The sequence below is a fragment of the Aricia agestis genome, chromosome 9 (genome assembly GCF_905147365.1).
Source record: "Aricia agestis chromosome 9, ilAriAges1.1, whole genome shotgun sequence".
Classification (NCBI taxonomy): Eukaryota; Metazoa; Arthropoda; class Insecta; order Lepidoptera; family Lycaenidae; genus Aricia; species Aricia agestis.
In genome coordinates this window covers 17,602,167-17,628,963 of record NC_056414.1, presented here as the reverse complement: position 1 = coordinate 17,628,963, position 26,797 = coordinate 17,602,167, and the positions used below count along the sequence as shown (strand labels likewise).

Genomic DNA, 26,797 nt, shown 5'->3' with positions numbered 1-26,797 from the left:
AATAATTAAAAAATAATAAAATTTTAAATAGTATTATTACAATTTACTAATAATATTATGTATTGCATATCAAAAATGTAGAAATTAGTCGCAGACTTATGAATAAATTCAATTTCTTTAGACTCGTTGCGCCCGCGATGTTTTGATGTTGCACCCGCGATCCCGAAAATTGTTAATAATTCCTAGTACTAATTACTTAAATTAATTGTATCTAGGTAAATCATTTCTTTGTCTTATACACTTTTGAAATATGGGTTAACAAATAACTAAAAGTTCCACAATTAGCAGTATTCTCAAATGTACTCGTCCGAGTTCTTAATAGAGGACCAATTTGGTTGCACCCGCGATAGTACTTCAAACATGTTTTGTGGCTTTTCTTAGATTTAATTTTAGTTTTCATTTACAATTTATAATTGAACTAGTTAAAAGGTATCCCTTCAAAAGATAATTTATTAATAAATGTGTTTTATTTTGTCAGTAGGACGCTTTTAGTGCGTCAAAATGTTCACGCCCAAATCGCCCTTCAGCGGTTTGGGGCGTGAAGAGGTAACAGGTAGACAGACACACTTTCGCATTTTTAATATTAAGTAAGTGTGGATGTATGGATAGTATGAATTAAATGTCTGCTAAAACTATTTAAAATACTTCTGAAACGCCACTCAAGGTGTGTTAATCGCGATGGAGCAGTTAGCTGTTCTAGTATTTGGTCCATGCGCATTTCAGATTCTAGACCTCGCTAATCAAAATATCTAGACTACCGAGGCGAATTAACACGGCCATAAAGTTAATTTGAATGGGCACTTTGTCAGTTTCATTGCGCTCACATTAATCTATTATTGCCGCGACGAAAGTCGGTCTGATTGACACTGCAATAATATAGGCTAGAGAATTCCCAGGTTTTTTCTTAAATGGGGAAATGCCTTACGTATCAGTTGGGGACATCGGCTGGGATATATAAACCCCATGGTGCTCCACTCTTCGCTTTAAGAAAAATAACGGGAACGATGAAACCCACTGCAACAAAGATTTCAACTTGGTAATGATATGGCCCTAGGACGAAACACGTAGAAATTCGGCCATAGATTCTATATTATCAGACCTCTGTCACTCGCAAACGAATATTTAGTTACATATTTCGTGACGAGAGACAAAAGTAGTAAAAGTCATAGCCGGAATTTTGTGCATATGACCAACATCGACCATACTTATTGTCATGTTTGAACTATGATGTAGGTGTTAAATTCCAGGGTGAAGTTTTATTTATATTTAATATTGGACACTGACCACTGTATAATAATAAAAATATAATACCCCCCCCCCCCATACGCACACACCGGTTTCGTGTGACGGTGGCCAGTTTTATTGAAACCAGGCCAGGTACGCAGGAGTAATTTTATAGTGCCCAAGTGTATGCGCAGTACACAAGAGCACTCTCTATTCTTTTACACTCATAACCCAGTGGGACGGAAGACCGACACGACTGGCGAGAGATCAGGCGCAGGACCGACTTTTTACATGCCCATCCGACGCATGGATCATCTTACTTGTCAGACAATCAGGTGATCAGCCTGCATTGTCCTAACCAAACTTAGAAATAACATGTTTCCAACGCGGGAATCGAACCCACGTCCTCCGAGTCAAACGCTCGTAACCACTGGACCAGGTCGGCGTTATAATTATAATCATGTTCAATATTAGTTTCCCATTTCACCTTTTGCGCATGGAACCCTAAAAAACTATCCCTGAAATCTCGTAGGATGTTTGAAGTCTGAGAATGATATGCCATTTCCATTAGCGACATCAAAGCCCCTTGTCACTTACATCAGTACCTTTTGCAAAGTGTACCGTGAGTTTCGAGTACTCTTTTATGAATAGCATAATGAGACACTTTATTTGTTAAATCAGTAAATGCATAGTTAATAAACTGATATCATTCGGAAACAATCGGTTGATTCTCCTTATGGAATGTAAATAGTAATAGCCACAAGAGACACTCGAAATCTCAAAGGCGTTTCACGTGCAACTATTCTGGTGTTGCAAGTTGGGTTCCTGTAAGATCCTTCTTCCTCAGCCCTCTTGCTACCTCGCTACCGAAACACACAAGCGTTTTTTACGCTGGTATTCTGTGAGCGCGTGAAAGGTGCTAGCCAGTTTCTGCTAAGTCATAGGTCCTCCACATTTAATTTCTATGCGAGAGATCCAATTGATAGTGAGAAATATTGCGGGATAGAGTATGGCGTAATTTTTATACAATGGTGGATGCTCTTAAATATGAAGTAAACAGATATGCCAGGTATATTTTTCATGTATGATATTGTCTTAACCATGATGTCCTAGGCTCCGCACCGTTCCTCTTCGCTCCGTTTGGTCCTCGTCTCCCGATTCCTCGGAGCTCACGCGTGAAGTGATCAGAAACCACAGGTTCCAAATACCGAAACCACTGGCAACTAACAGCTGTTTGTTGACCGCGATCGCCCCAGTGTATTGATTTCACGATCCTCTGTCTTCACCCCACTTTAATATTTCATTGTTGTGTCTCGCGGGGGACTGGACTTGGTATTGATCGTCATAACTAATATTTTGTGAGTAGGTTAAAGTATATTATTATCAATTTATCGAGGCCAACTGATAGGCAAATGAATAAGGGAGGTGAGCTCTATCCGACGATTCACTATCCCTTTCGATATCCATGATTCTACCTTATAGGGACAATTTAAAGTTATTTTTTCTCGCATGCGGATTTCTGTCGACTATAGAGGGTATACTGTATACATATTATCTTCGTCCTATGAATATGATACGAGTAAAGATGTAATACATGGTGTCGTGATTCCTTTTAATATATCGCAGATATTTCAATAAATGATATTTCTAATCCCTTCGTATTTCGACTGAGAGTGGGCGGACTGCCGGCTTTGCGAGTTGCCACATAGTTTTGACTGAACATTATAAATTACTACATTATGTTTGGTGCTTAGAATGGTCTAAAGAGAAGTTTACGATTTATTTACCAACAACATGGCTTATTTTCGTCACAAATATTTGTTTGACAAATATTACGGTGGAGCCAGCTGGTAATGGTAATTTGAGAGTAATAGCTCTACAAGAAGTTTGAAAGAAAATTTGCTTGGACAAAGTGTAAATAAGGTTTAAGAATTTAGTATGTTGAATAAATGGTCCTGCAGAAACCTTTATCGCCAATGTTTATTCATATTAAATGCTTTTAAATATTTTCTATTTAACCCTCCGGTGCAAAACTTAAAACGTTGAAGTTTGAAATGGGGGAGCTCTATCAGATTGAAAGTGGCCACTTGATACGCGATTACGTCGACAGGCTGGCCTGTGACTTCACTTGTCGTCAGGTAAACATCAACATCACACATCGATAGAGTTTTATACTGTTTAGTGGCAAAGTTGCAGTGCTGAATTATTTTTATGAGAGTAGGCCACTTTATTTCCGCCGCCCCGGCCCTGTAATCTGTAGGGCCTCTATGGACGCTGCCGCTCCTAGGCCGTGGCCTATAACGGCCTATTTCAGTATTTCCCAAAGTGTGGGTCGCGACCCACTGGTGAGTCGCGGGTAGATTTTGGGCGGGCCCTGAAACTATAGAACGTTGTCGTACTCGTTCGATTGTCATTTTACTCGTTCGTTCCTCGTCGTGGATGCGTGCGGGACGGGGGCGGGGCATTCGAACGCAAACGTAATTGTAAGTAAGTAAGGCTGACGATGATGATATGGTGGTGAACTACGATAAGAATCGGGCAAATGCTGCGGCAGCAATATAGCGCTGCTTTTTTGTCTTCATGAAACAATGTGGGCCGCGAACTTTAAACATTCTCGTAGATGGGTTGCTGTCCCGACAAGTTTGGGAAACACTGGCCTATTTATAAATCCGGGACTGGGCAACTGGTAAGGTATATTCAAAGCGTGTTACTAATGCCGCCTTTTGCATTACTATAGAGGTAACAGACGCTCGCGCTGTGCTGTACCCTTAGTTGTCAGCTCTACTCTACTCACTACTTCGTTCGTGTACATAGAAGTAGCCTCTACATTATTTTACACCTACATTTTTCGGCCTGTAGGTTCATAAAGAACCAACGTAGTGAAGACCATGAGTTTCTTGAAATTCGGCATTGACTAGAGCGGTATTTCGGCCACCTTTACAAGCTTTTAGTAATTAATGTAGAATGCCATTTTTTTATTCATCCATTAGAAGAACTTACCTCGATCGATCGATACGATCGGACGTACGCCAGGCCGACCTGGGGGGCCGAGCTAAAATCTTTTCGTTTTCGCTTCGTTATAGAATAGGCGATGAAAATGTATGGAATTGACATAAGCGTTCGTTAATATGACGTTGCAGACGTTCGACTCGTCTTATGTCAATTCCATACATTTTGATCGGCGATTCTATAACGAAGCGAATACGAAAAAGTTTCGGCTAAATGGCCTGAGCTGCATGTTATTTCGCCCGTGCTAAGTAGGATCTAATAATAATGGGCCGGCTCTACTGGATAAATATCACGTTCTCACAGAAAACCGGTGTGAAACAGCGCTTGCGCTGTGTTTCGCCGAGTGAGTGAGTTTACCGGAGGCCCAATCCCCTACCCTATTCCCTTTCCTACCCTCCCCTATTCCCTTCCCTTCCCTACCCTCCCCTATTACCCTATTCCCTCTTAAAAGGCCGGCAAAGCACATGCAGCTCTTCTGATGCTGCGAGTGTCCATGGGCGACGGAAGTTGCTTTCCATCAGGTGACCCGTTTGCTCGTTTGCCCCCTTATTTCATTTAAACAAAAAATGTTTCTAGAGACCCAATCGTGCCCTTATTGAATGAGATTGAGCAACACACCAGCGCCAGCCGCCAGTAAAAGGCAGTTCGCCCACGGCTACTCACCTCGGGGGCAGAGCCTACGCCTGTTCTAGTTATCCTTAAAGTCTCACGCCGATTCCTCAATTTACGCAAGATCAGAATAGTAATGCTTTTAATATTACGAGATGACGCCCGCAACTCCGATGCGCCAAAATTCGTTTATCGCGCGGGAACCGTACATTTTTCCGGGATAAAAATATCCTATAGAGTATAGGGACTTAAAATATCTACGTACCAAATTTCAGCAAAGTCGGTTGCGAAATTTCAGCAAAGGCGTGAAGCGGTACAAACATACAAACTTCCACTGCATTTATAATATTAGTGTGAGTACTTGTATGGATTGTATTTGGGTTCTAACATCTCTAAAATATTTTTATACCACTTCGTTGATCTACTAGTTCATTGGAAAGAAACTTTGTGACGTTACGTTTCCCAGGTAAAAAAAAATGATTTTAAGAATTGATTTCACGCAATTTTAATTGTACTAGACAAATTATTATATAGAATTCGCAACTACTTGAGTATTTTTTGCTCCTCTCACTACTCTCTCTCCTACAGTTTCCGATTTCGCCATTTTTGAAAAATTATAATAATCCTCTGATCTCTAAGTAGGTAAGGTCAAAGTCACGTGGGTCGTGCGACATAGCCTTGGAGCTTCATAGTTTTCTGCCTCGCCTACAGTATAGATGACTTTCATAACGTCATGGTATTGCCAATTTCTATATCGTAATGTAATCGACCCATAAAGATAAGGAGTGTGGTAAGATCGCGTGCGAGCTCCGCGCACCGGCAGCGGCGGCCAGAGCAGCAGTTCGGTGCTCGCGTGCGCAACGTGCAATTATTGCGGTAGGGCTGCCACTGCACAGATGTGACAACGACATTTTCATCGTTTTTAACATCTATCTCATTCGTTTTGGTATTATATATGAAAAGAGAGCGTTCGCGTTACCCTTACGCCGATTCCTTTATCGCGCGCGAATGATACATTTCGCCGGGATAAAAACTATCCTATGTCCTTTCCCGGCCGCGGCGCTCAAAGTAACCCCATGCTTCAGTAAAATCGGATCAGTGGTTTGGGTGTGAAGAGGTAACAGACAGACAGATATAGTACTTTCGCATTTATAATATTAGTACTTGTATGATAGGATGGATATTAGTATGGTGAAAAGGGTATGTATGTATATGGGTAGCTTCCATAAGTCGCTGGTTAAAATCCGGCTCGAAGGACCATGAAAAGGGTATTGTTTTAGAGGTAGAGTTTCTGGTGGTTTCGTTTGGTTCGTTGACTGTTCTGATGGTTCAGTATGGTTAACACCCGCGTGGTTGGTAGAGTTTAAAGATGCAAAACTGATTACATTATTTATTCACTATTACTACACTGGTTAATTAATATGGTTTAATTAACGGTAAATGGTAATGGTTACACGAGCTGTCAAGGCAGCGAGTCGGACCCGGGATTAATAATTGACAACTGTTCGACAACTACCACGTTCGCAAATGCGAAAGCGATTTTTAATGTAAAAATGCTGATCGTTCGATGTACCTCGAACATAATATGGAAATATGGATATTATGGAATATAAGTGCATTGCCAACCCTACTGCCGTTCAATACCCTCGCGGCCTGCATCCGAAACAATAGCTTACTCACACAACACTGCCTAGCTAAATAAGTTCTGCTACGACTGGTGCCAACTGCCAGGAGTCTATAGGCTACTAGCGTCGAGACTCGAGCTACTTGCAGTTCCTTGAGCACGTTAACAGTCATCACATTTTGACTAAACAGTTACCAAAATATGTGCTGTCTCTACTAAATACTAATATACTAAAATATGCAAAAGTGTGTCTGTCCTTCACACTTAAGAGGGCGACTAACCCCAAAAATCAAACATCGTCCTTCTCTCTTCACACTCACGCCCGTCTTTCATATGCCAGGTGAAAAAGGACGTCGCGGATTCATCGCCAAATTAGTTTTTTCTCAATAACTCGATAAATATACAACATTTTAAAATCCGCTAGGTCGATCTCTCAATGATAGAATTTTGTACAATGTGTTAAAATATTAACTTAGTTCAATGCACGGTTATGGCAATAAATGAAAAATTCGTGAAAATTAGATGCATGTTTGTGATTTTTTTCTATCAAGAAAATTTTAAGATATTATCGTGTTTTTGCTCAGATCGAATTCTCAGAAATATAATGTAGTATCTAATTTTAGAAAGTAAAACAATTCGGGGCTTATTTTCAAGTATAAAAATGAATTATAAAATCGACACTTTAGGGTTAGTCGCCCCCTTAAATTAAACCGTTGAATTGATTAATATGGATATATAAAGATATAAAGATACCTTGATGCTCGGGAGGGGCAGACACTATCTTATGTCCTAATTTTTTTTTTTATGAAATAAGGGGGCAAACTAGCAAACGGGTCACCTGATGGAAAGCAACTTCCGTCGCCCATGGACACTCGCAGCATCAGAAAAGCTGCAGGTGCATTTCCGGCCTTTTAAGAGGGAATAGGGTAATAGGGGAGGGAAGGGAATAGGGTAGGGGATTGGGCATGGTTTATTACGGCAAAATGTATGCTTTCCCTGCGAATGATGTTGCGGGACAGCGGGAAGCATCTAGTCTGCTATGTAGTACTTGGTACTTTCCATAATAATATGACATTCCTTCCGGCACGGTGTAGAAATCTCGCCGAGTATGAACTCAGAACGGTTCAAAACAAAGGATGTGAAACGTTAAATTGCTTATTGTTATGATGATTGTGTTTTTATATTCAGGTAGAGAATGCTTATGTTTTATACAAACAATAAAATATTTCCCAGAAATGAAGGAAAAGTCTCTTAAACGCGTCACCTCTGGTGTTAGTCGTTAAATCGTGTGTTAGCGGATGCGGACCACTGCGCCAAATTCTGTCTCTTACTCAGAACGCTTCACTTCTCATCGTCATCATGTGGTAGCTGACGTGAGCTGACCACACCGCCAAATTCTGAATAGCGCTATCGAAGTTTTAGGAGACAAATTTACAATGTCTGAAACGAATATACCGGGCTTTGGCCAGACTGGGCAAACCACCTAACTTGGTCGGAAGATAATTTTATATATAATTAAGTCTTAGTAGTTCGCACGAAACATGCTGGTTTCTTAAACGTTACTCCTCAGTCCTACCCTTATTCTGAATAATTCCGTGGCTGATCCCAAGACAGTTTTAGCAGGGAGAACCTTGAGATGAAATCGAAAGGTTTCCGTCTTTGGTTGCCGCTTTCGATCCTAGTTTACATTACAGAACTCCTGTTTACAAGTCCAATGCCCATTATAATCGCTTCAACCATAAAAAACGAAGGAAGTGCATTAAAATTCCTCAATGAAAATGCTTCCATATTCAAGTATCCGGCAATTCCGTTAAATTAGGAAGCGCTAGAGGGATATGCGTTTAAAGATAATAAATATTGATTTTATTGATGCTCATAGGGACGGGCCTTTAAAACATCGATAGTCGGTAGTGCAATCGGCGAATGTGTAACTCGCAAAAGTTAACTAGGCGCCATGTTCTCTGGAAACTCCATAGAAGCAGGTGCCAAGGTAATTTGTGCGTGTTGCAAATTAGTGTCATTGGTTCATATTTATAATGAAACACTTTGACTACTTAACGAAATAAAGGACATCAGGCAATTTCCATGCAATGTCGGTCTAAAAAAAAACAGCGCGGCCAGACCTAGGGATCTTTAAAAAGGCTAGGCCATATTAAGAACTTAAAAAAAATATGGACTTAACCCTGTAACTGCATTTTTTATATTAGGTATTATTTATTATTATTATGAGTTACCTACGCAACGTACGAAAACTTAAATAACTACTAAAAACGTATAGTAACAGTGTTAAATTCATGAAATTAGTTTAAGATATAAATATCCTAGCTATTGGAAATACATATTTTTAGTTCTGGCCGCGCATTTATTTATTTTTAGACCAGAATGCCTGATGTCCTTATTAAGTACATATTTATTTTAGTTCGTATCTTGATTGTAGTAGTGGTTGCTAGCTGTAACTGACAGACATGATTACTTTCTACCGAAAATGGAAAGGTATTTGGCAATTTTTTCATTAAAAGATAAGAGATTAACGAACGGCAAAAATGAGTAATATTCGTTATCTCTCAAGCTCAAATAACTGAGAGCCACGGGAACATTGAACTTTATCTGTCAAAGTATCTTTTTAATCAAGTTTTTGTTGACTTGACATCGTTTTTCAGCGCGCCAATTATGATTGCATTGATTGTTGCGATATAAATTAGAAACTTAATTATTTTATTATTATTTAGCAACTGGTTTATGGTGCACATCTATTTAATTCGATAGAATGTTGAACGCGCTGTTCTTTTGTTATGTTAATAAAATTGATATTCTTTTGTAATTAAAAAACCCACCTACTTCACACGTCCGATTTTTCCTAATACAATCGAAACGACTAGGTATCACATGTAAAAATGACGTTACATAACACATTTGTAATATGCAGTAGAATGAACATTTATCGACAAGCCTGGCGTCCTGTACGTCACTATTGTATACACACGTGTACGCAATACGCATGCACCGTACGCAATACGCACACACGCACGCGGCGTGCGCCCGCGCTATTCCCAGACTGCGCGGCGTATTGCCGCTTCCGGCTAGTCTACACATTGCACTTATTGTCCATCAACGCATGTCATTCGTTTTACAATATTTGTATGCGAATCTGAGTAGATATTTCAATTTTTGTAATGTTTTTTTCGAAAGATGCAGTTGAAGTATCCAAAAGCTAACATCACTCCCTGAAAAGTACAAAATCCTTTTTGCAGCGGGTCATTGGTCAGTCATGACCTATTTATCCGTTTAATTTGAAATTCAAACAGCAACTGCTATGCCAAATATACAAAGGTTTCCTTTCTACGATAAACGGCGTCAAATTGACGGAGAAAATATTGTGACAAAATGCCCTAACACCTGTTGGAATATCGATAGCTATTCATTCCTATTCTTCTTCTAAGCTAAGAATGATGGTGTGTTGTTAGATTCCTAACTAGCTGTAAATTCTTACAGCGCTCGTTTTCTACAATTTGTAAACATATTATTGCCTAAGACAACAATTTTACGACACCACTAACCTTTTATCTTTAAAATCTTAGCTTATTAATTCCAAATAAAAAACAAAAGGCATATAAAAATAAAGTGTGGTTTCCTGTGTTTGAGTGTTACGCTGCGACCGCAGTATAATGACGACGTGACTATTTTTAATTCTAAATATTACGAGTTCGTTGACTCTACTAGAGCTTAGAGCTTTCACTTCTAATTACACAGACACACTGTATGGGCCTAGTTTTACAAGGACAATTAATCCATACTAATATTATAACTTGTCTGTCTGTTACCTCTTCACACCCAGCTGAATCGATTTTGTATTTGGTATGGAGATACCAAAGTATCTCCATACCAATCATCCAACCAATCATACCAATCATCCTTTGCCGGGACTCAAAAGTCCCGGCAAAGGATATAGGTAAGAGGATGCTTTATATACCGAAAAATGTACGGTTGCTTCGCTATAAACAAGGTGCAATGTAGTTAGGGACGTCATTACTTTTATATATAATATTTTAATAAATTCTACATTATATATTAGCAGTCTATGGAGTACCTATATTGGCCCAAATATCGGCTGTAGATATTTTTTGTACCTTTGTTAAAATATTGCGTGGCTTAGTAAGCATGTAGTGAGTTACTATCACCGTACCAAGCTGTACCCACTTTCGTAGAAAACGAAAGCTCGCCGAAACTAGATCACCGTGCGTTTGTGACGAATCGAGGGTAATGCTTTGTTAATCCGTTGGATCTCTAGGTTTTCATTGTATATATCTAACGTGAAATTCACTCTAGTAGACATAATTTCACCAGAACTTGGGACTAATTTTGAAGTTGCTTTAAAATGATGAATAGAGATTAAAAGCAGTTTTCATCGACCAAATCACATGCGCTATCAGATTATTCATACTCATGTCAAATATATCTCACTGACTAGGCATCATATTATGATTTATGAATTATTAAATAGAAGTCTAGGGTTCATAATCGTATCAACACTACACGAGGATTATGTAGGATTATGCAAAAATCGAGTCTCTCTAGTTTCCTCTCGGTTATGGCTTATCTCTCATAGAAAAAAGTGATTTGACAGTTGTTTATCAGAAATTATACCGTAACCGGGAGCTCTTGCCTATAGAAGAGTAAAACTCTACACTCTACAAGTTACACGACTTACGGCGCGTTCAGACGTCTGCGTTTTTATCTGTAGCGTTTGGGAAAACACGCGAGCTGAATCCGCGCTTACGTCTGATTGCTGGAGCTCCCAAGTCGTTGATATTCAGTTTAGAGTTTATACCAATAGTGCACGATTCATCAATAACTAATGACTTGTCATTTCTTCCAGGATCCGGCCCCAGACGCCGTCGGAGGTGGTGGAGGGGTGTGGGGTGTGCGCGCGGGCGGGGGGCGCGGCCGGCGAGGGCGGCGTCGCCCTGGGCTCGGAGCGCGCCTTCACCTTCGACTATGCATTCGAGCCCAGCGCCGGCCAGAGCGACGTGTATGACACCTGCGTGCGGAGGCTGGTGCAGGCGGCGCTCGATGGATACAACGCGACCGTGCTCGCGTATGGGCAGGTGAGTTGAGCTGACGCAAGAGTGGACAGGTAGATATCGTTCGCCAGAACGGGAAGGCCATGGTTGGGTCGTTGCAGCTATTACAGTTGCTGGTAGGGTGGGATAGCTTTTAGAAGCCGTTCTGTTATCAACGTTTTGGCCAAACTTGATGATTATGGCGAAAGGCGGTTCAAGGGAATAAATAGAGGTCGAGATGCCTTCGTCATACAGCATACAATATACATACGTCATACTATGATATCTTCAATGTAATTTAGCTTATATACAGTATTCGATATAAAGCCCATATTATCTTGAATACATCTCGTTCTACCTTAAGATCCGTAAAATTAGGTGTAATCAGTCAAAGTTATAAACAAGGGAAGCCATTATAAACATGATTCATTGAGTAAAATAGCCAATTTGCGTGCACCGAACGACTCGAAATCGTAGGAAGAGTAAATAAGTTGCCCGCTGTCGACCGAGCGTCGACCTCTGACAGTCAGCTGGTCGCCTTACAGGCTACAGGCCTTTGTAGGCACGAACGTGGTGTTACAACATAGATACGTCATAGTCCTGTTGTAATTTACCGTCTTTCGCCTGTCTATTAACTCCCGAGCTTAGGCAATACAGACTAACAGTGTTGTGTTTTATGTTCTTTTCCTTTTCACCTGCCGAAATATCCAAAGTTATAGTTATGATAATAGTGTTACGTGCTAGGGTTCGAGGATTTGGAGAGAAAGACCTGGTGACTCTCTTGAAGACTTTATTAACACTGCACTAAACACTAGGTCACAACACTTAGCACTAAGTCCAAACACTAATCACTAGGTCCAATCACTAAGCACTATCACTGTCCTAGGTCGTAGCCAAGTCGCAGGTTTCACTGGTTCACTCACTATTGGTCACTTGATGTCGCCTTGAAGATCGCTCTGATTGAACTGAATTCCGGGGCTGCCTGCGGCTCTTTTTATATGGCGAGACGAATTCCAGAAATTTCCCGATTCACGTAAACAAGTAAACAACCGTGGGAAATTTCTAGGCGGCTCGGGCATGTACCACAATAAAACTGCCGTCCTTGCGATAAGTGCAGTAAGTTGAATTTAATTTAGACCTTATGGACTCAGTCATAAGGTCTAAATTCAAACACGCTAAAAAAGGGTAAACACGTAAACAAACATTGGACCTTCCTAGAAGGTTCGAGTATGTACTTGCGCACCACGTGTCCGTATACCATGTACCGTAACACTACTCCCCTCTTAGAGATGCTCGTCCCGAGCATCATTGTTACTGCCATGGTAACGCGCCAGACGGTCTATGTGTACCACTTTGAATGTCCCTCTTGGTTGCTTTTGAATCCTGTAAGTCACATCATTCAATCGGGTAACCACTTTGTATGGGCCGTCCCACTTGGTCTGCAACTTTGGAGATTTGCCTTTTCGGCGAGTTGGGTTATGCAGCCACACCAGTGACCCTTCTTCGAAGCCGCTTGTATTCGATTTCCGGTCGTATCTGGTCTTCATGTTCTCACTTGACTGTAACCCATTTTCCCGAACCATGGCGTGTATATAGCGCATCTTTTCCCTTAAATCGCAGACATAATCTGGTACGGTCTTCGGTTCCTCCGGTGACCCTCCTGTCAAGAGGTCTACTGGTACTCGCAGTTCTCTACCGTAATTGACATACGCCGGGGTAGCTTTTATGCTCTCATGCTCGGCGGTACGGTACGACAGAAGGAAGAGCGGTATATACTTGTCCCAGTCCTTTTGTTTGTCATCTACCAATTTCGCCAAATGCCTCTCAAGGGTCTGGTTAAATCTCTCAACCATTCCATCAGACTGTGGATGGTACGCGGTGGTCCTCGTTTTATGCATTCCCAAAATTCTGCACACTTCCTGGAAGACCTGCGATTCGAAATTCCTGCCCTGATCAGAATGGATTTCCAGAGGCACACCAAACCGAGATATCACTTCTTCGACTAATTTAGAAGCGACTGTTGTAGCTTCTTGGTTTGGTATGGCGAACACTTCGGGCCATTTGGTGAAGTAATCCATGACGACCATAAAATACTTGTTTCCCGATTCCGTCACGGGAAATGGCCCAGCTACGTCAACTGCGATTCGTTCCCACGGTGCGCCAACGTTATACAAGCGCAGGCTCCCACGGCTCCTTGTCTGTGGTCCCTTCACTGCAGCGCAAGTAGTGCATTTGCGGCACCAATCCTGTACATCATCTCGACAATGCAACCAGTAGAATCGTTCTCGCACTTTCGTTAACGTCCTCTTTACTCCTAGATGACCTCCTGATACGCCATCATGCATTTCACGGAGAACATCCGGTACTCTCGTTCTTGGGACAACTATCTGAAGATGGAACTCTCTGCCGTTGGTCTTCTCCCATTTCCGGTAAAGTATTCCGTTTTGAAGAATCAGACTGTCCCATTGCGCCCAGTACGCCTTAGTGACAGCGCCAGTGGGTGCAACCTCACTCCAGATTGGCTTTACGTCATCCCGTTTCTTCCATGTGATGATGTGTCGAAGGTCGTCATCTCTTTCTTGAGCCTCTCTCATACCATCATTCTCCCATGGACCCAAAGGACTTGTTTTCGTTAACTTTAATGTTACTTCATTAGATTCCTGCTTAACACAATGTTTGCAGTCTTCTGAACACGGCCTTCGTGAGAGTGCGTCGGCATTCCCATGCGACTTTCCGCTGCGGTGTTCCGTCTTGAAGTCATACTCCTGGAGTTGTTCTATCCATCGAGCTACTTGGCCTTCTGGGTTCTTGAATTGTAGTAGCCACTTCAAGGCTGCGTGATCCGTTCGCAGTAGAAACTGTCTGCCGATGAGATACTTGCTGAAATGTTGTAGCGTCTTTACGACAGCCAAGAGTTCTCTTCTTGTCACACAGTAGTTTCTCTCTGGCTTAGATAAAGATTTGCTGAAATATGCAATTACAACTTCTCTTTCACCCTGTTTTTGAGATAACACCCCTTCAATGGCCGTGTTGCTTGCGTCCGTGTCGACTATAAACTGACCTTCAGGTTGTGGATACCCCAGGATTGGTGTTTCACACAGATGTTTCTTTAGTTTCTGAAAAGAATCTTCGGAAGTCTCGTCCCAAATAAACTGTCGTTTATCTTCTGTCAGCCGATGTAATGGCTTGGCTATCTCAGAGAATCCCTTAACAAAACGCCTGTAGTAGGAGCATAGGCCGAGAAATGCCCGCACTTCGGTTTTGTTCTTAGGGGTTGGCCAATTTTGGACTGCTTCTAGTTTCTCCGGGTCCGTCTGAATTCCATCACTGGAGATAACATGGCCGAGATAGTTCACCTTACTCTTGAATAAACGACACTTTTTCGGATTCAACTTTAACTTGGCCCCCTCTATTTTGGCGAAAACTCGTTCTAAGTTTCGCAAATGGTCCTCGAAGTCGCGGCCAACAATGATGACGTCATCCAAGTAGACTAAGCAAGCCTCTCCAACTAAGCCTGCCAGTACACACTCCATGAGTCGCTCAAATGTGGCAGGTGCGTTGCACAATCCAAAGGGCATGACGTTAAACTGCCATAGACCTTTACCGGTGGAGAACGCTGTCTTCTCCTTGTCTTTTGGATGAATTTCCACCTGCCAGTATCCAGATTTCAGGTCCAGGGTCGAGAACCATTTCATGCCACTCAAGGTATCCAGAGTGTCGTCGATTCGAGGTAATGGATAGCTGTCCTTCTTGGTGACATCATTGAGACGTCTGTAGTCCACACAAAATCTCGTGCTGCCATCTTTCTTCTTCACTAATACAACCGGTGAGCACCACGGACTTGCAGACGGTTCAATGATCTTATGCCTTCTCATGTCCTCCAAAAGGCCTTCAACTTCTTTTTCCTTTGCAATGGGTATCCGTCTTGCTCGTTGACGAATTGGGTTCTCGCTTCCGGTATCTATCCTGTGCTGAACCATCGACGTTCTTCCAAGGTCGCCTTCCTGACTGGAGAAGATATTCGCGTGGCGTTGTAAAAACTTCTTAGCTTTCATGCTCTGCGAATAAGTCAGATTACTCTTGCAGTCATCGAGTAGCTCAGTCACTATTCCATAGTTGCTGGTGTTTGCTGATTCTGAGCCTGTGATCGAATTACACTTTCTCATCCAGACAACTTCCTCGCACTTTCCAATGACGTCACCTTTGTTCAAGCAGATCTCGCAATCACCAAGATTCAAAACTCTGACCACAGCGTTACTGCTTCCCCTAACAAGGGTTCTCGCCGTCATCAGTTTTTGTGCTGATGTCTTGGTAGGTGTGTCTTCGATCAACACGCATCTGTTTGACTTCTTCTTTCCAGCTGGCGGTAGTTTCACCAGCACTTTCGCTTCCGCTCGTCCAGGGATAATGACTTCCTTTACACATGTGACTTTCCCGCAGGCGCCTCCAAGGATGAAAATTTCTTCTTCACCACACTTGAAAACTCCGTCAGCGACATTAATTCTGCAGTTATGCTTCTTCATGAAATCCAAACCCAAGATGCAATCATCCATAATCTCAGCCACGATAACGTCATGAGGGTATGAGGATCCCCCTACATTAATCGTAACTGACATTTCTCCCAGGACGGGTATTGGCTGACCGGAGGCAGTAAGGAGCCGACAGTTAATTCTCCTCTTGTGTCTTCTTGCGCCTTTTACCAGATTTGGGTTCACTATCGTTCTAGAGGCTCCTGTGTCTAGAGTCATTTTGCAATCCGTCCTGTTAATAGTCCCCTGAATCACAAGACTGTTCCCGCTGCATGCTTGGGAGATAACAGTTATCGGGGCTTCCTCCACGTCAGCCAGTACTCGCCCCTTAGTCCTGGCTTTTATTCGTTTCCCTGATCCCGGACAGGGGATGAAGCTCCTTGCTTCTTCAGCTCCTCTACTTGTTCCTCGACCTTTTTCATCCTTGCCATCTGGGTCTCCTTCTGCGGGCAGTTGAGCTGAAGATGACCCCTCTCACCGCACTTGTAGCACATGGCTCCAAAACTTCTCTTCGCGGGAGCCTTGACCTCCTTAACTTCCTCAGAGACCTCGTGGACCTTATGGGTCTGTCGTATGTCACTGCGAACAGCCTCGACCTCTAAAGCATGCGCCAATGCTTCCTTAAGCGAGGTGTGGTGACGTAGCCTCACTGCAGCTCTGACCTCTAGGTCCCTGATTCCGTCGACAAATGCTTGCACAATGTTCGTGTCGATCATCTTGGAATCGGCTCCTGGGTGTGCCTTCTTGACCAGTTTTTCTATTTCCAACCCCCATTGTTGTAGTCCTTCTCCTGGGCGTTGGACTCTGTCACGCAGTTGGGCACGGAACACGTGCTCCAGGTGTCGCTCCCCGTATCTGGATTCAAGTGCCTCCATCAGGTCTTTAAACCCATTTCCTGTATGCGCTTCTAGGACCGACAAAGCTTGCCCTCTGAGCGCAACTGTGAGAGCGGTCAGGCATTGTTCATCATTCCATCCGTTGGCAGAAGCAACCGTCTGGAATTGCTGACGATAAGCGTTCCAAGAAGTAGTACCGTCGTATGGTGGCACTTTAACTCTTGGTCCTTGTACCACTACGGAAGTTCCACTAGACGTCGCGATTCCTGTGGTTTCCACGCGCACTTTCCACTTCTGTAGTTCTGTGAGGCCAGTTTTCACATTTTCCATATCCACCCCTAACCCCGTAACTCGTTCGTCCATTACGTCGACATCTTTTCGAAGCTTAACCACCGTGTCACTGACATCCTTTATAGCTCCAAGGGCTTTTTCTTGGAGGTATTTTTGTTGCTCTTGTGATTCTCGAATCGCTCTGATTTCAGCACCGAGCTTGCGTTCTTGTGACTCCATCATTGCCTTTTGAGAATCTTTCAACGCCTGACTTTCAGCTTTTTGAGACTCCTGCAAAGCCTGAATTAATTCAATTATGCTTTCCAATTGAAGAGCCATTTGAGGGGCCGTAGAAACTACGGGCGTAGCAGGATAGATGGAACTAGTCGACGGGGCCTGAGCAGGCGGGGCCCAGTGGGCGGCGCCAGTGGGCGTGGCCTGAGTGGGCGGGGCCTGGTGGGCGGAGCCAGTGGGCGTGGCCACGCCCAAAGTGGGCGGAGTCTGAGGGGCGTGGCCAGTGGGCGTGTCCCGGTGGGCGGAGCCAGTGGGCGTGGCTTCGTCCAAAGTGGGCGGAGCCTGGTGGGCGTGGTCAGTGGGCGGAGCCAGGTGGGCGGGGCCAGTGAGTGGGACCTGTCCCTCAGTGGGCGGAGCTTGGTCCTCAGTGGGTGTGGCCTCCGCAACTCCCCTCTCGGAGTCAATGGCAGCAGCTCGCTGCGCCCTTGTCCTGACACTCCCCTTGAAGTCCTCTCTCGGAGTCAATGGCATCTCCAAATCCCACTTCTGACACCAATTGTTACGTGCTAGGGTTCGAGGATTTGGAGAGAAAGACCTGGTGACTCTCTTGAAGACTTTATTAACACTGCACTAAACACTAGGTCACAACACTTAGCACTAAGTCCAAACACTAATCACTAGGTCCAATCACTAAGCACTATCACTGTCCTAGGTCGTAGCCAAGTCGCAGGTTTCACTGGTTCACTCACTATTGATCACTTGATGTCGCCTTGAAGATCGCTCTGATTGAACTGAATTCCGGGGCTGCCTGCGGCTCTTTTTATATGGCGAGACGAATTCCAGAAATTTCCCGATTCACGTAAACAAGTAAACAACCGTGGGAAATTTCTAGGCGGCTCGGGCATGTACCACAATAAAACTGCCGTCCTTGCGATAAGTGCAGTAAGTTGAATTTAATTTAGACCTTATGGACTCAGTCATAAGGTCTAAATTCAAACACGCTAAAAAAGGGTAAACACGTAAACAAACATTGGACCTTCCTAGAAGGTTCGAGTATGTACTTGCGCACCACGTGTCCGTATACCATGTACCGTAACAATAGCAATATTCCTAGTACTATCAGAGAAGTTGATTCCTAGGCAGATGGGAGACATACGTAGTTTGGTCGCGTTACGTCAAACCCAGTCGACACATCACTGACATGATCCGACCACATGAAGTTGGTCTGTCAATTGCCTAGAAATAAATTTACATCTTATTTTCCTGTTCTGAGATTTACATACATCCGAGAATAATTCTATTGAAACAGACCCAATAGTTTTGCATTGAACAGCAAGTAAACAAATCTTTCCGTATAAGCTGCAGGTGGATGATATTTCGCTATATGACTCGTCGTTTGATGAGAAGGGAGCTCTTTTGCCTGCACCGCCCGCGACCGGCGCCGAAGTAATTAGCCTGATTCGACGCCTGACGACGCGGAAATGTATTGTCCCTACTCCGTTTGAAGTTCGATAAGTCTTTGCCAGTTCATATTCAGGGGGAGCGGGTTACGTAGGGATAGAGAGGTAAAATTTGGATTTGAGCTACAACGCAAGGATCAGTACACATCTTTATGCAAAAACTATTGAGGGGACTTTAATCAAACTTGGCATGGTGGCAGTCTAGGCTCTAATGTAACATAATAAGGCTACTTTTATTAACCCCCGACAAAAAAGAGGGGTGTTATAAGTTTGACGTGTCTGTCTGTCGGTCTGTCTGTCTGTCTGTCTGTCTGTCTGTCTGTCTGTATGTCTGTATGTCTGTATGTCTGTCTGTCTGTCTGTGGCATCGTAGCATCCAAACGGGTGGACCGATTTTGATCTGGTTTTTTGTGTTTGAAAGCTGACTTAATTGAGAGTGTTCTTAGCTATAGTTCATCATCATCAGCCTGCTCCGTGCTGAAAAATCGCGGTTCATCTGGTTCGTGAAGGGCCGATTAGCAACTTGCAGTCGTTTAGTGGGCTTTATTGCATTCTAGTTCATAAATGTCACGCATTTATGAATATTTACACATTAATGGAAAGTTGACCTGGTGCTGCAGCATCACCTGGTAATCAATAGGATACCTAGCTCCTCACCAGCTAAGAGCAATGGTTTCGTGTTTGGGCTCATTTTAATTGCGACAACTAGTAAGACGTACATAACCAATAAATTTTTGCATGCTGCTGCTGCAGCATCACCTGGATTCTATAGGAGCCGAGCTCATGTTTGGACTCATATTGACGGCCTCATCCAAAAGGACATTCCTAGATGATATTCATTGGGATATAATATTATGATCCTGTTCTATCAACAGAACATAATTATTCTGCACTATAACCAACACAAGTTTAAAAAGCATGAAATAAAATTAAATTAAAAAAATTTAAAAAAAACCCTGCCAAACAACTTTAAAAAGTAATGAAATAATATATTTTACTGACTTTAAGTTTAAATAATTCCTAAGTGTAAAGTGATATTTTAGTCCATAATTGTTGTCAAGGTGTGTCGGGGGACCGCTAATGTAGATGTTTGATTTCACATAAAATTATAGTTTAAGGGTCAGTTTTCAGCGAACTAAATCGAGACAATCAGTGACATGGCGATACAAAATGCAAAAGACACTGTTGGCGGTCCCCCGACACACCGTGACAACAATTATGGACTAAAATATCACTTTACACTTAAGAATTATTTAAACTTAAAGCCAGTAAAATATATTATTTCATTACTTTTTAAAGTTGTTTGGCGGGGGTTTTTTAAAATTTATTAATTTAATTTGATGTCAAAATGCAGTGTTTCCGTGGAACACTGTAATTATTTTGGTCGTAATTTCGGTTAAGGCTTGATGGTGAAGCAGTAGTTCCTGTCTCATTTACCTTTTCGTATTCAGTCTTCGGCAAACTTTTCTGTGTTAATATCCCTTCCGATTTGCGGAGCAGACCGTGACAATCGGCGTGGCGGAGTAACGCCGTCGTTTGGAGTAATTCGAGATGTGCGTGCCGTTCCGTCGAGTGCATATCCTTGTCACAGTTACCGTTGGCTGACCGCGCCTGCTGCTAACGGGCCTGCCGTGTATGGCCAAACTCTAGAGCTGATCTGTCATGTAGCCCGGATAACCCACTAGCTTTTTGTCCCATCAAGTGCTGGTAGATTAATACATTCGAAAGTTTAAAACTGTTAAAAGACTACAAAATTCATGTAACTATTATCCGGGTCATTATTATGATACTATTATTTTATTCATCACAATCAGGTCAGAGGTTTAGGCGCTACGATGAATCAAACATTCTTTCATTTATATGGACTATCAAAATACCCTATTATTCCCCTTCCTTTAGACTTGGCTGATGGCTAGTTTTGTCAAGAATTTGTAAGATAATAAAGCTTTTATATGCGGACTTATTGTGTTTACAGCCTACAATACAACCGGAAACTCACTTCTACCAAATCCAAATTCCAAAGTTGAAAGCTATTTTCCAGCGCGTAACATTTGCGGGTCTTGAAATGCTGCATCGTAAAGTGGCAGTTGCTTATGTCGTTGAGCAGCTAACGGCTATCGCATATGCATGCGAGCGATAGCCTGTAGGTACTGTAATTACTTGGCCATTAGCACGTGCGAACTGAGTGCGACCGAGGGAACGAGAATACTTATAATGGGAAGCTTTGTTTAGCTCGCAGTTTTTTTTTTTATGAAATAAGGAGGCAAACCAGCAAACGGGTCACCTGATGGAAAGCAACTTCCTTCGCCCATGGACACTCGCAGCATCAGAAGAGCTGCAAGTGCGTTGCCGGAATTTTAAGAGGGAATAGGGTAGTAGGGGAGGGTAGGGAAGGGGATTGGGCCTCCGGTAAACTCGCTCACTCGGTGAAACCCAGCGCAAGCGCTGTTTCACGCCGGTTTTCTGTGAGAACGTGGTATTTCTCCGGTCGAGCCGGCCCATTCGTGCCGAAGCATGGCTCTCCCACGTATAAAAGTGTGACTACATAATATAACATACCGTATGTACCACATAGCATTTGTGATAAGTGCTTATATGGCACAGTACACAAGAATAACCAAATTCCATGTTAAAGACGAACTCTACATAATCAAGATAAACCGATTACATGGGTTAATTAGTGCTTAATAAACTCCTTATCTCTCTAGTCAATATTTTTTTTAGATAGTTAATAATTTAAGGGAGCCCTAGAACAATTTTTTTTATTACTATCAAGCAATTTTTTTGTGACTAGCTTCATTTCGATAAAACGAACAACATTTTTATCTGCGAAAAATCTTGAAAGTGGTAGCTAAGAGAAATAGAAAGGATTTCATACTTTGAAGTTTGACATAATGGTCCTAAAATATGGATTGTTCTATTTGTTTTATAATAATTGTTAATAAAGTTAATAAAGTTTTCGGGTAGGTGCAAAAAAGTACACAGACGTTTCTAATAACTAATAAAGTCATTTAAATATTTTAAACTGAATATATATAGATAAATTAAGCAAAATTGTGTCAATACATACTGTTTATTAAACAATAATTGTTTGTGGAACTCCATGTGAAGTGCAACACAGTCACCAGACACCACCCATCAGCTGACTCATCTTATAGTGAAACCACAAGTACTATTTCTGCTGATTACCTTTTCAATTGTTATAAATCATGTCACAAATGCACAAAATTATCAAGGCGCAACAGAGTCTTGAGGAGCTTGTGACCAAGAAGATGGACGAGCTTCATGCCCAGCTACAGAGTGGCTCCGCCAAGGATACTGTTGCTAAGGTTGCTGAAGAGTTTCGCACATTTCGGGAACTAACATTCTCCATGCTCAGCCTCCTTCGCAAGCAGATCACCGAATGTTCTAAGGCTGTTGATGCGATTGAGTCCAGATCACGTAGGAAGACTCTCATTTTCACTGGTGTGCCGGAACAAAATGGTGAAAATTGTTCAGCCAATATCATGAGTATTATCCACAATCAACTAGGACTTCCAGACATCCCATCTTGCTCCCTGAAGGCGTGTCATCGGTTGGGTAGCATTGAACCAAGCAAGATACGACCGATACTGGCTAAATTCAGTACATATGATACAAAGAATGCAGTTTGGAGGGCCAAATCAAAGATGAAAGGGACTCCTACTACAGTTAAGGAGTTTTTGACAAAGGCGAGGCAGGCTGTATTTGGCAAGGCGAGGCTGCATTTCGGAGTAAGGGCCTGCTGGACACAAGACGGTATTGTTGTCATTAAAACTGCAGACGGAAAGCGTCACAAGGTGCTGTATTTAGAGGAGCTTCAGCCCCTAATCACGAAATATCCAAAGGCAACATTGGCAGCCACTTCCGTGTCTAAAGAGTAATTTTTTTTTGGTATTTTACCATAGCGCCCCTAAGGCTATACACCTCAACCTTTATTGTCAGTATTTCACTTGTTTACGTTATTATGTTCAGTGTTTTCTGTCTTCTTGTACTTGTGTTGTAAACTTTGTTTCTTTTATTTTGTATTATGAAGTGTTAGTTTAGTCGGTATTTCGTAATTTTTAATTAATTTTATTTATAAACATCACACACATTAATCGTGAGTCGTGACAAGTGACAGTTATCGTTATAAATTCAAGTGTCAAGTGTCAATATTACGTTAATGACAAATGACATTTGTTTTTTTTTTTTTTACCTTGATGTAGCAATGTGTATGTCATATAACGGCTGTTTTGTTTATTTTTCTTTGTCATTGTTTGTTTGTGATGTCAAAAGACTCAGTTTCCTAGTTGTTTTCCTTTCTGTAATAAGTGTTTTTTACATGTTAAGCACACGGACGTAAAAAAAAAATTTTTTTTTTTTTTTTTACGTCCGTAGTTAAGCAGTTTACAAAGTGGCAAAATAACAAAAATGACTGTATTGTTTTATATATATGTAACATATTTAACTTGTCGGTCAGTTGGCGGGTGGTACAAGCATGCAAAGTGCAACACTAAATTAGTTATTTTCAGTTTTAATTAAATAATTATTAATATTTATTATTATCAATATTATTAAGTACTTATAGTATTTTGTTTTATATTTATTATTATTTATTATCTTTTCATTTTATTATTATTTATATATCCATGTCCGAAAGTGATTCATTTTATTCTGCCAATGAAACAAGTATATTATCTGATGATGAAAGTGCTAGTTACACACTAGGTGAAATCTTACACCAGAATTTCAATACACAGAAAAACGGCGCTCTTAACATCTGTCACATAAATGCCCAAAGTGTACCTAGTCACTTTAGTGACATTATCGAAACATTTTCTGGGAATAATGTACATGCCATCCTGATTTCTGAGAGCTGGTTCAAACCTCACCTTTTGTCCACGTCATATGCTCTGCCTGGCTACGTCCTTATTCGAAATGACCGAATTGGCAGGCGAGGCGGAGGGGTTGCGATTTACCTACGGAGTGATCTATCTCATAAAATAATAGCCTCTTCTCCATCTGACGGTTCTTCTGCAGCAGAGTATATCTTCACTGAGGTGCTCATCAAGGGAGCCAAATTGGTTCTTGGAGTAGTCTATTGTCCCCCGTCTGTTGAATATGTTTCGGAGCTAGAACCGGTTTTGGAGACATTGAGTTCGGAATACGCACATCACGTCATTATGGGTGATTTCAACACGAACCTTTTGAACCTATCATGTCCTCGTTCCCAAAAACTTTCCCATTTAATAGAATCGGTCAGTCTTCATCTTTTGCCACTCTCCGCTACTCATCATAACATTATCAGTGATGATACCTGGCTTGATCTGATCCTTACCTCCAATCCGTCCTTAGTTCAAACCCACGGACAATATCCTGCTCCTAGTTTTTCCCACCACGACCTAATCTATATTACCTATATCCTTAAACCACCAAAACCATCTCCTAGAATTATTTTCAAGCGTTGTTATGGGAGGGTTAATATGGAACAACTAAGAATCGACGCGACTAAAATTGATTGGGAACCATTGTATGATGCACCTACCATAGATGATAAGGTTTCGGTCTTCAACGGAATTTTGGAAAGACTGTACGATTCGCACGCTCCTATAAAGAAAGTCAAGCTCAAACATCCGCCAGCTCCTTGGTTGACTTCTGAAATTCGAGATGCGATGAGGCGTAGGGACTGTGCTTATAGGAGATTTAAAAGAAATCGAAGTGTTTCCAACTGGGATAGCTTCAAGAAAGCTAGGAATCGCTGCAACCAGATGATACGTAATGCTAAACGCCGCCATATTTTCGAAAACGTAGCTTCATTATCCCCTCCTAACATTTGGAAATTCCTTGGAACTATTGGTATAGGAAAGTCGCAAGAACTTCCGGAACTACCCAGTTCCATTAGCCTTGACGACTTAAACCTACATTTCTCTTCCACAGCTTCCCTAGATGACCACACAAAACTCCAGACCATTAGTTACCTAAACGGTTTACCTCGTCCCAATTTAGACCCTTTTCAGTTTTCTCCAGTTGCTTTAGACGAGATCGATAAGTCCATTAAGTCCATAGTATCTAATGCCGTAGGTTGTGATGAGATTAGTCGCCGCATGATTACCACCATCCAAGATGAACTTCTACCTGCCATCTCCCACATTATAAATTTCTCCCTTGTTTCCTCTGAATTCCCAAAGTTATGGCGCAAAGCATTTGTTCGCCCGCTTCCAAAAATCCCCAATCCCACTGATCCTTCACATTTTCGTCCTATCTCCATCCTTCCCTTCCTATCAAAGGTTCTCGAAGCTTGTGTCCATAAACAGCTGTCCGGGTTTGTGTTCAGAAATAATTTGCTTTCTCCACTACAATCGGGATTCAGATCTGGACATAGCACAACCTCTGCTCTGTTAAAAGTTACAGGCGATATAAGGACCGGTTTTGAGAACTCTTTGATTACCATCCTAGTGCTAATAGATTTCTCAAACGCGTTTAATCATGTCAATCATGACATACTACTGGCAGCACTTTCTGGACTTCCGATTTCGTCTGAAGCACTTACTTGGATTTCCTCCTATCTTCGTGGTCGTCAGCAGTCGGTACGTACGCAGAGCTCATCCTCCAAGTGGCGCAACCTCGACGCTGGCGTTCCACAAGGCGGTATTTTATCTCCCCTACTTTTCTGTATTTTTATAAATTTACTCACTAAAAGACTTCATATTGCGTATCATCTGTATGCTGATGACCTGCAGCTTTACATCCAGGTAGGACTAGATCAGCTAACAGCAGCAATCGCAGAAATAAATCAGGTTTTAAGAACAATAAAAGACTGGTGCGATACTTTTGGACTATCTGTAAATCCCTCTAAATGCCAGGCAATGGTGTTAGGTAGTCCAAGATATTTATGTAAAGTAGATATAGGTGCACTTCCACCTGTTATCTACAATGGTTCTGTAATTACTTTTAGTACAAGCGTGAAAGATCTTGGTTTACATATTGATTCCTCTCTGACTTGGCAATCCCATATTTCCAATGTATCCAGCAAAGTCACAAATATCCTACGATCCCTTTATCGGTTCAAAAATTTCCTTCCGACTCCGATTAAGACCTTGCTGGTCCAGACCCTCATCTTCCCTATAATTGACTATGGTGACGTGTGCTGTTTTGATCTTAGTGCCGATAAGCTCAATAAACTCGACCGTTTGTTTAATAATTGCCTCCGATTCATATTCAACCTTCGAAAATACGACCATGTTTCCTTGTATCGCTCCAAGCTACACTGGTTACCAGTACGTCAGCGCCGCTCTGTGCGGGCACTAAGTGTGTTATATTCACTGCTGCATCATCCCAATCCTCCCGAATATCTCGCCCCTCACTTTCAATACCGTTGCAACAGACACGATTTAAACCTCCGATCCACTTCAAATCAGCTTTTAAGCTGCCCATCCCATAAGTCTAGTTCTGTCCACTCTTCTTTCAATATCCAGGCTGTTCTTCTCTGGAATGCTCTTCCTCCGGAAATCAGGATGTCAAAAACCAGAGATACCTTCAAGCGCAGGGTGCGTGACTTTTACTTGAAACAGTTGGCGGACTCTTAGTTTTCGTATCATTATGTGGTTATATTTATATATTGTATATATATTATAATTATTAATAATAAGTATATTGTATATATAATATATTACATTATATTTATAGTTAAGTATATATAATATTATGTATAATTTATTTACGGTATGTATTTTATTTAAAGTATTACTATACTTTAAATAAACTGTATAATATGCAATAATTATGTATTTGATAAGTTAAGTAAGTATAAGTTTTTCTTTCTTTTTCCTTTTTTTTTTTGTAACTTGACTGGCACCTACACAATTTTATTCCTGTATCGCCCAAAGGTTGACTGGTAGATAATGCCATTAGGCATTAAGTCCACCTTTGTACTTTTTTATGT

The 26,797-nt window shown here is 41.8% G+C and overlaps 1 protein-coding gene across 3 annotated transcripts in view; it reads left to right on the top strand.

The window, feature by feature from the left end:
* The window catches only part of LOC121730255 (kinesin-like protein KIF21B), a 70,410-nt gene that overhangs the window by 4,616 nt on the left and 38,997 nt on the right, over positions 1 to 26,797 (top strand). For all 3 annotated transcript variants that reach the window (XM_042119225.1, XM_042119227.1, XM_042119226.1), the window contains exon 3: positions 11,343 to 11,571. In XM_042119225.1, the coding sequence (XP_041975159.1) occupies positions 11,343 to 11,571 (229 nt within the window). The remainder of the gene's footprint in view (positions 1 to 11,342; positions 11,572 to 26,797) is intronic.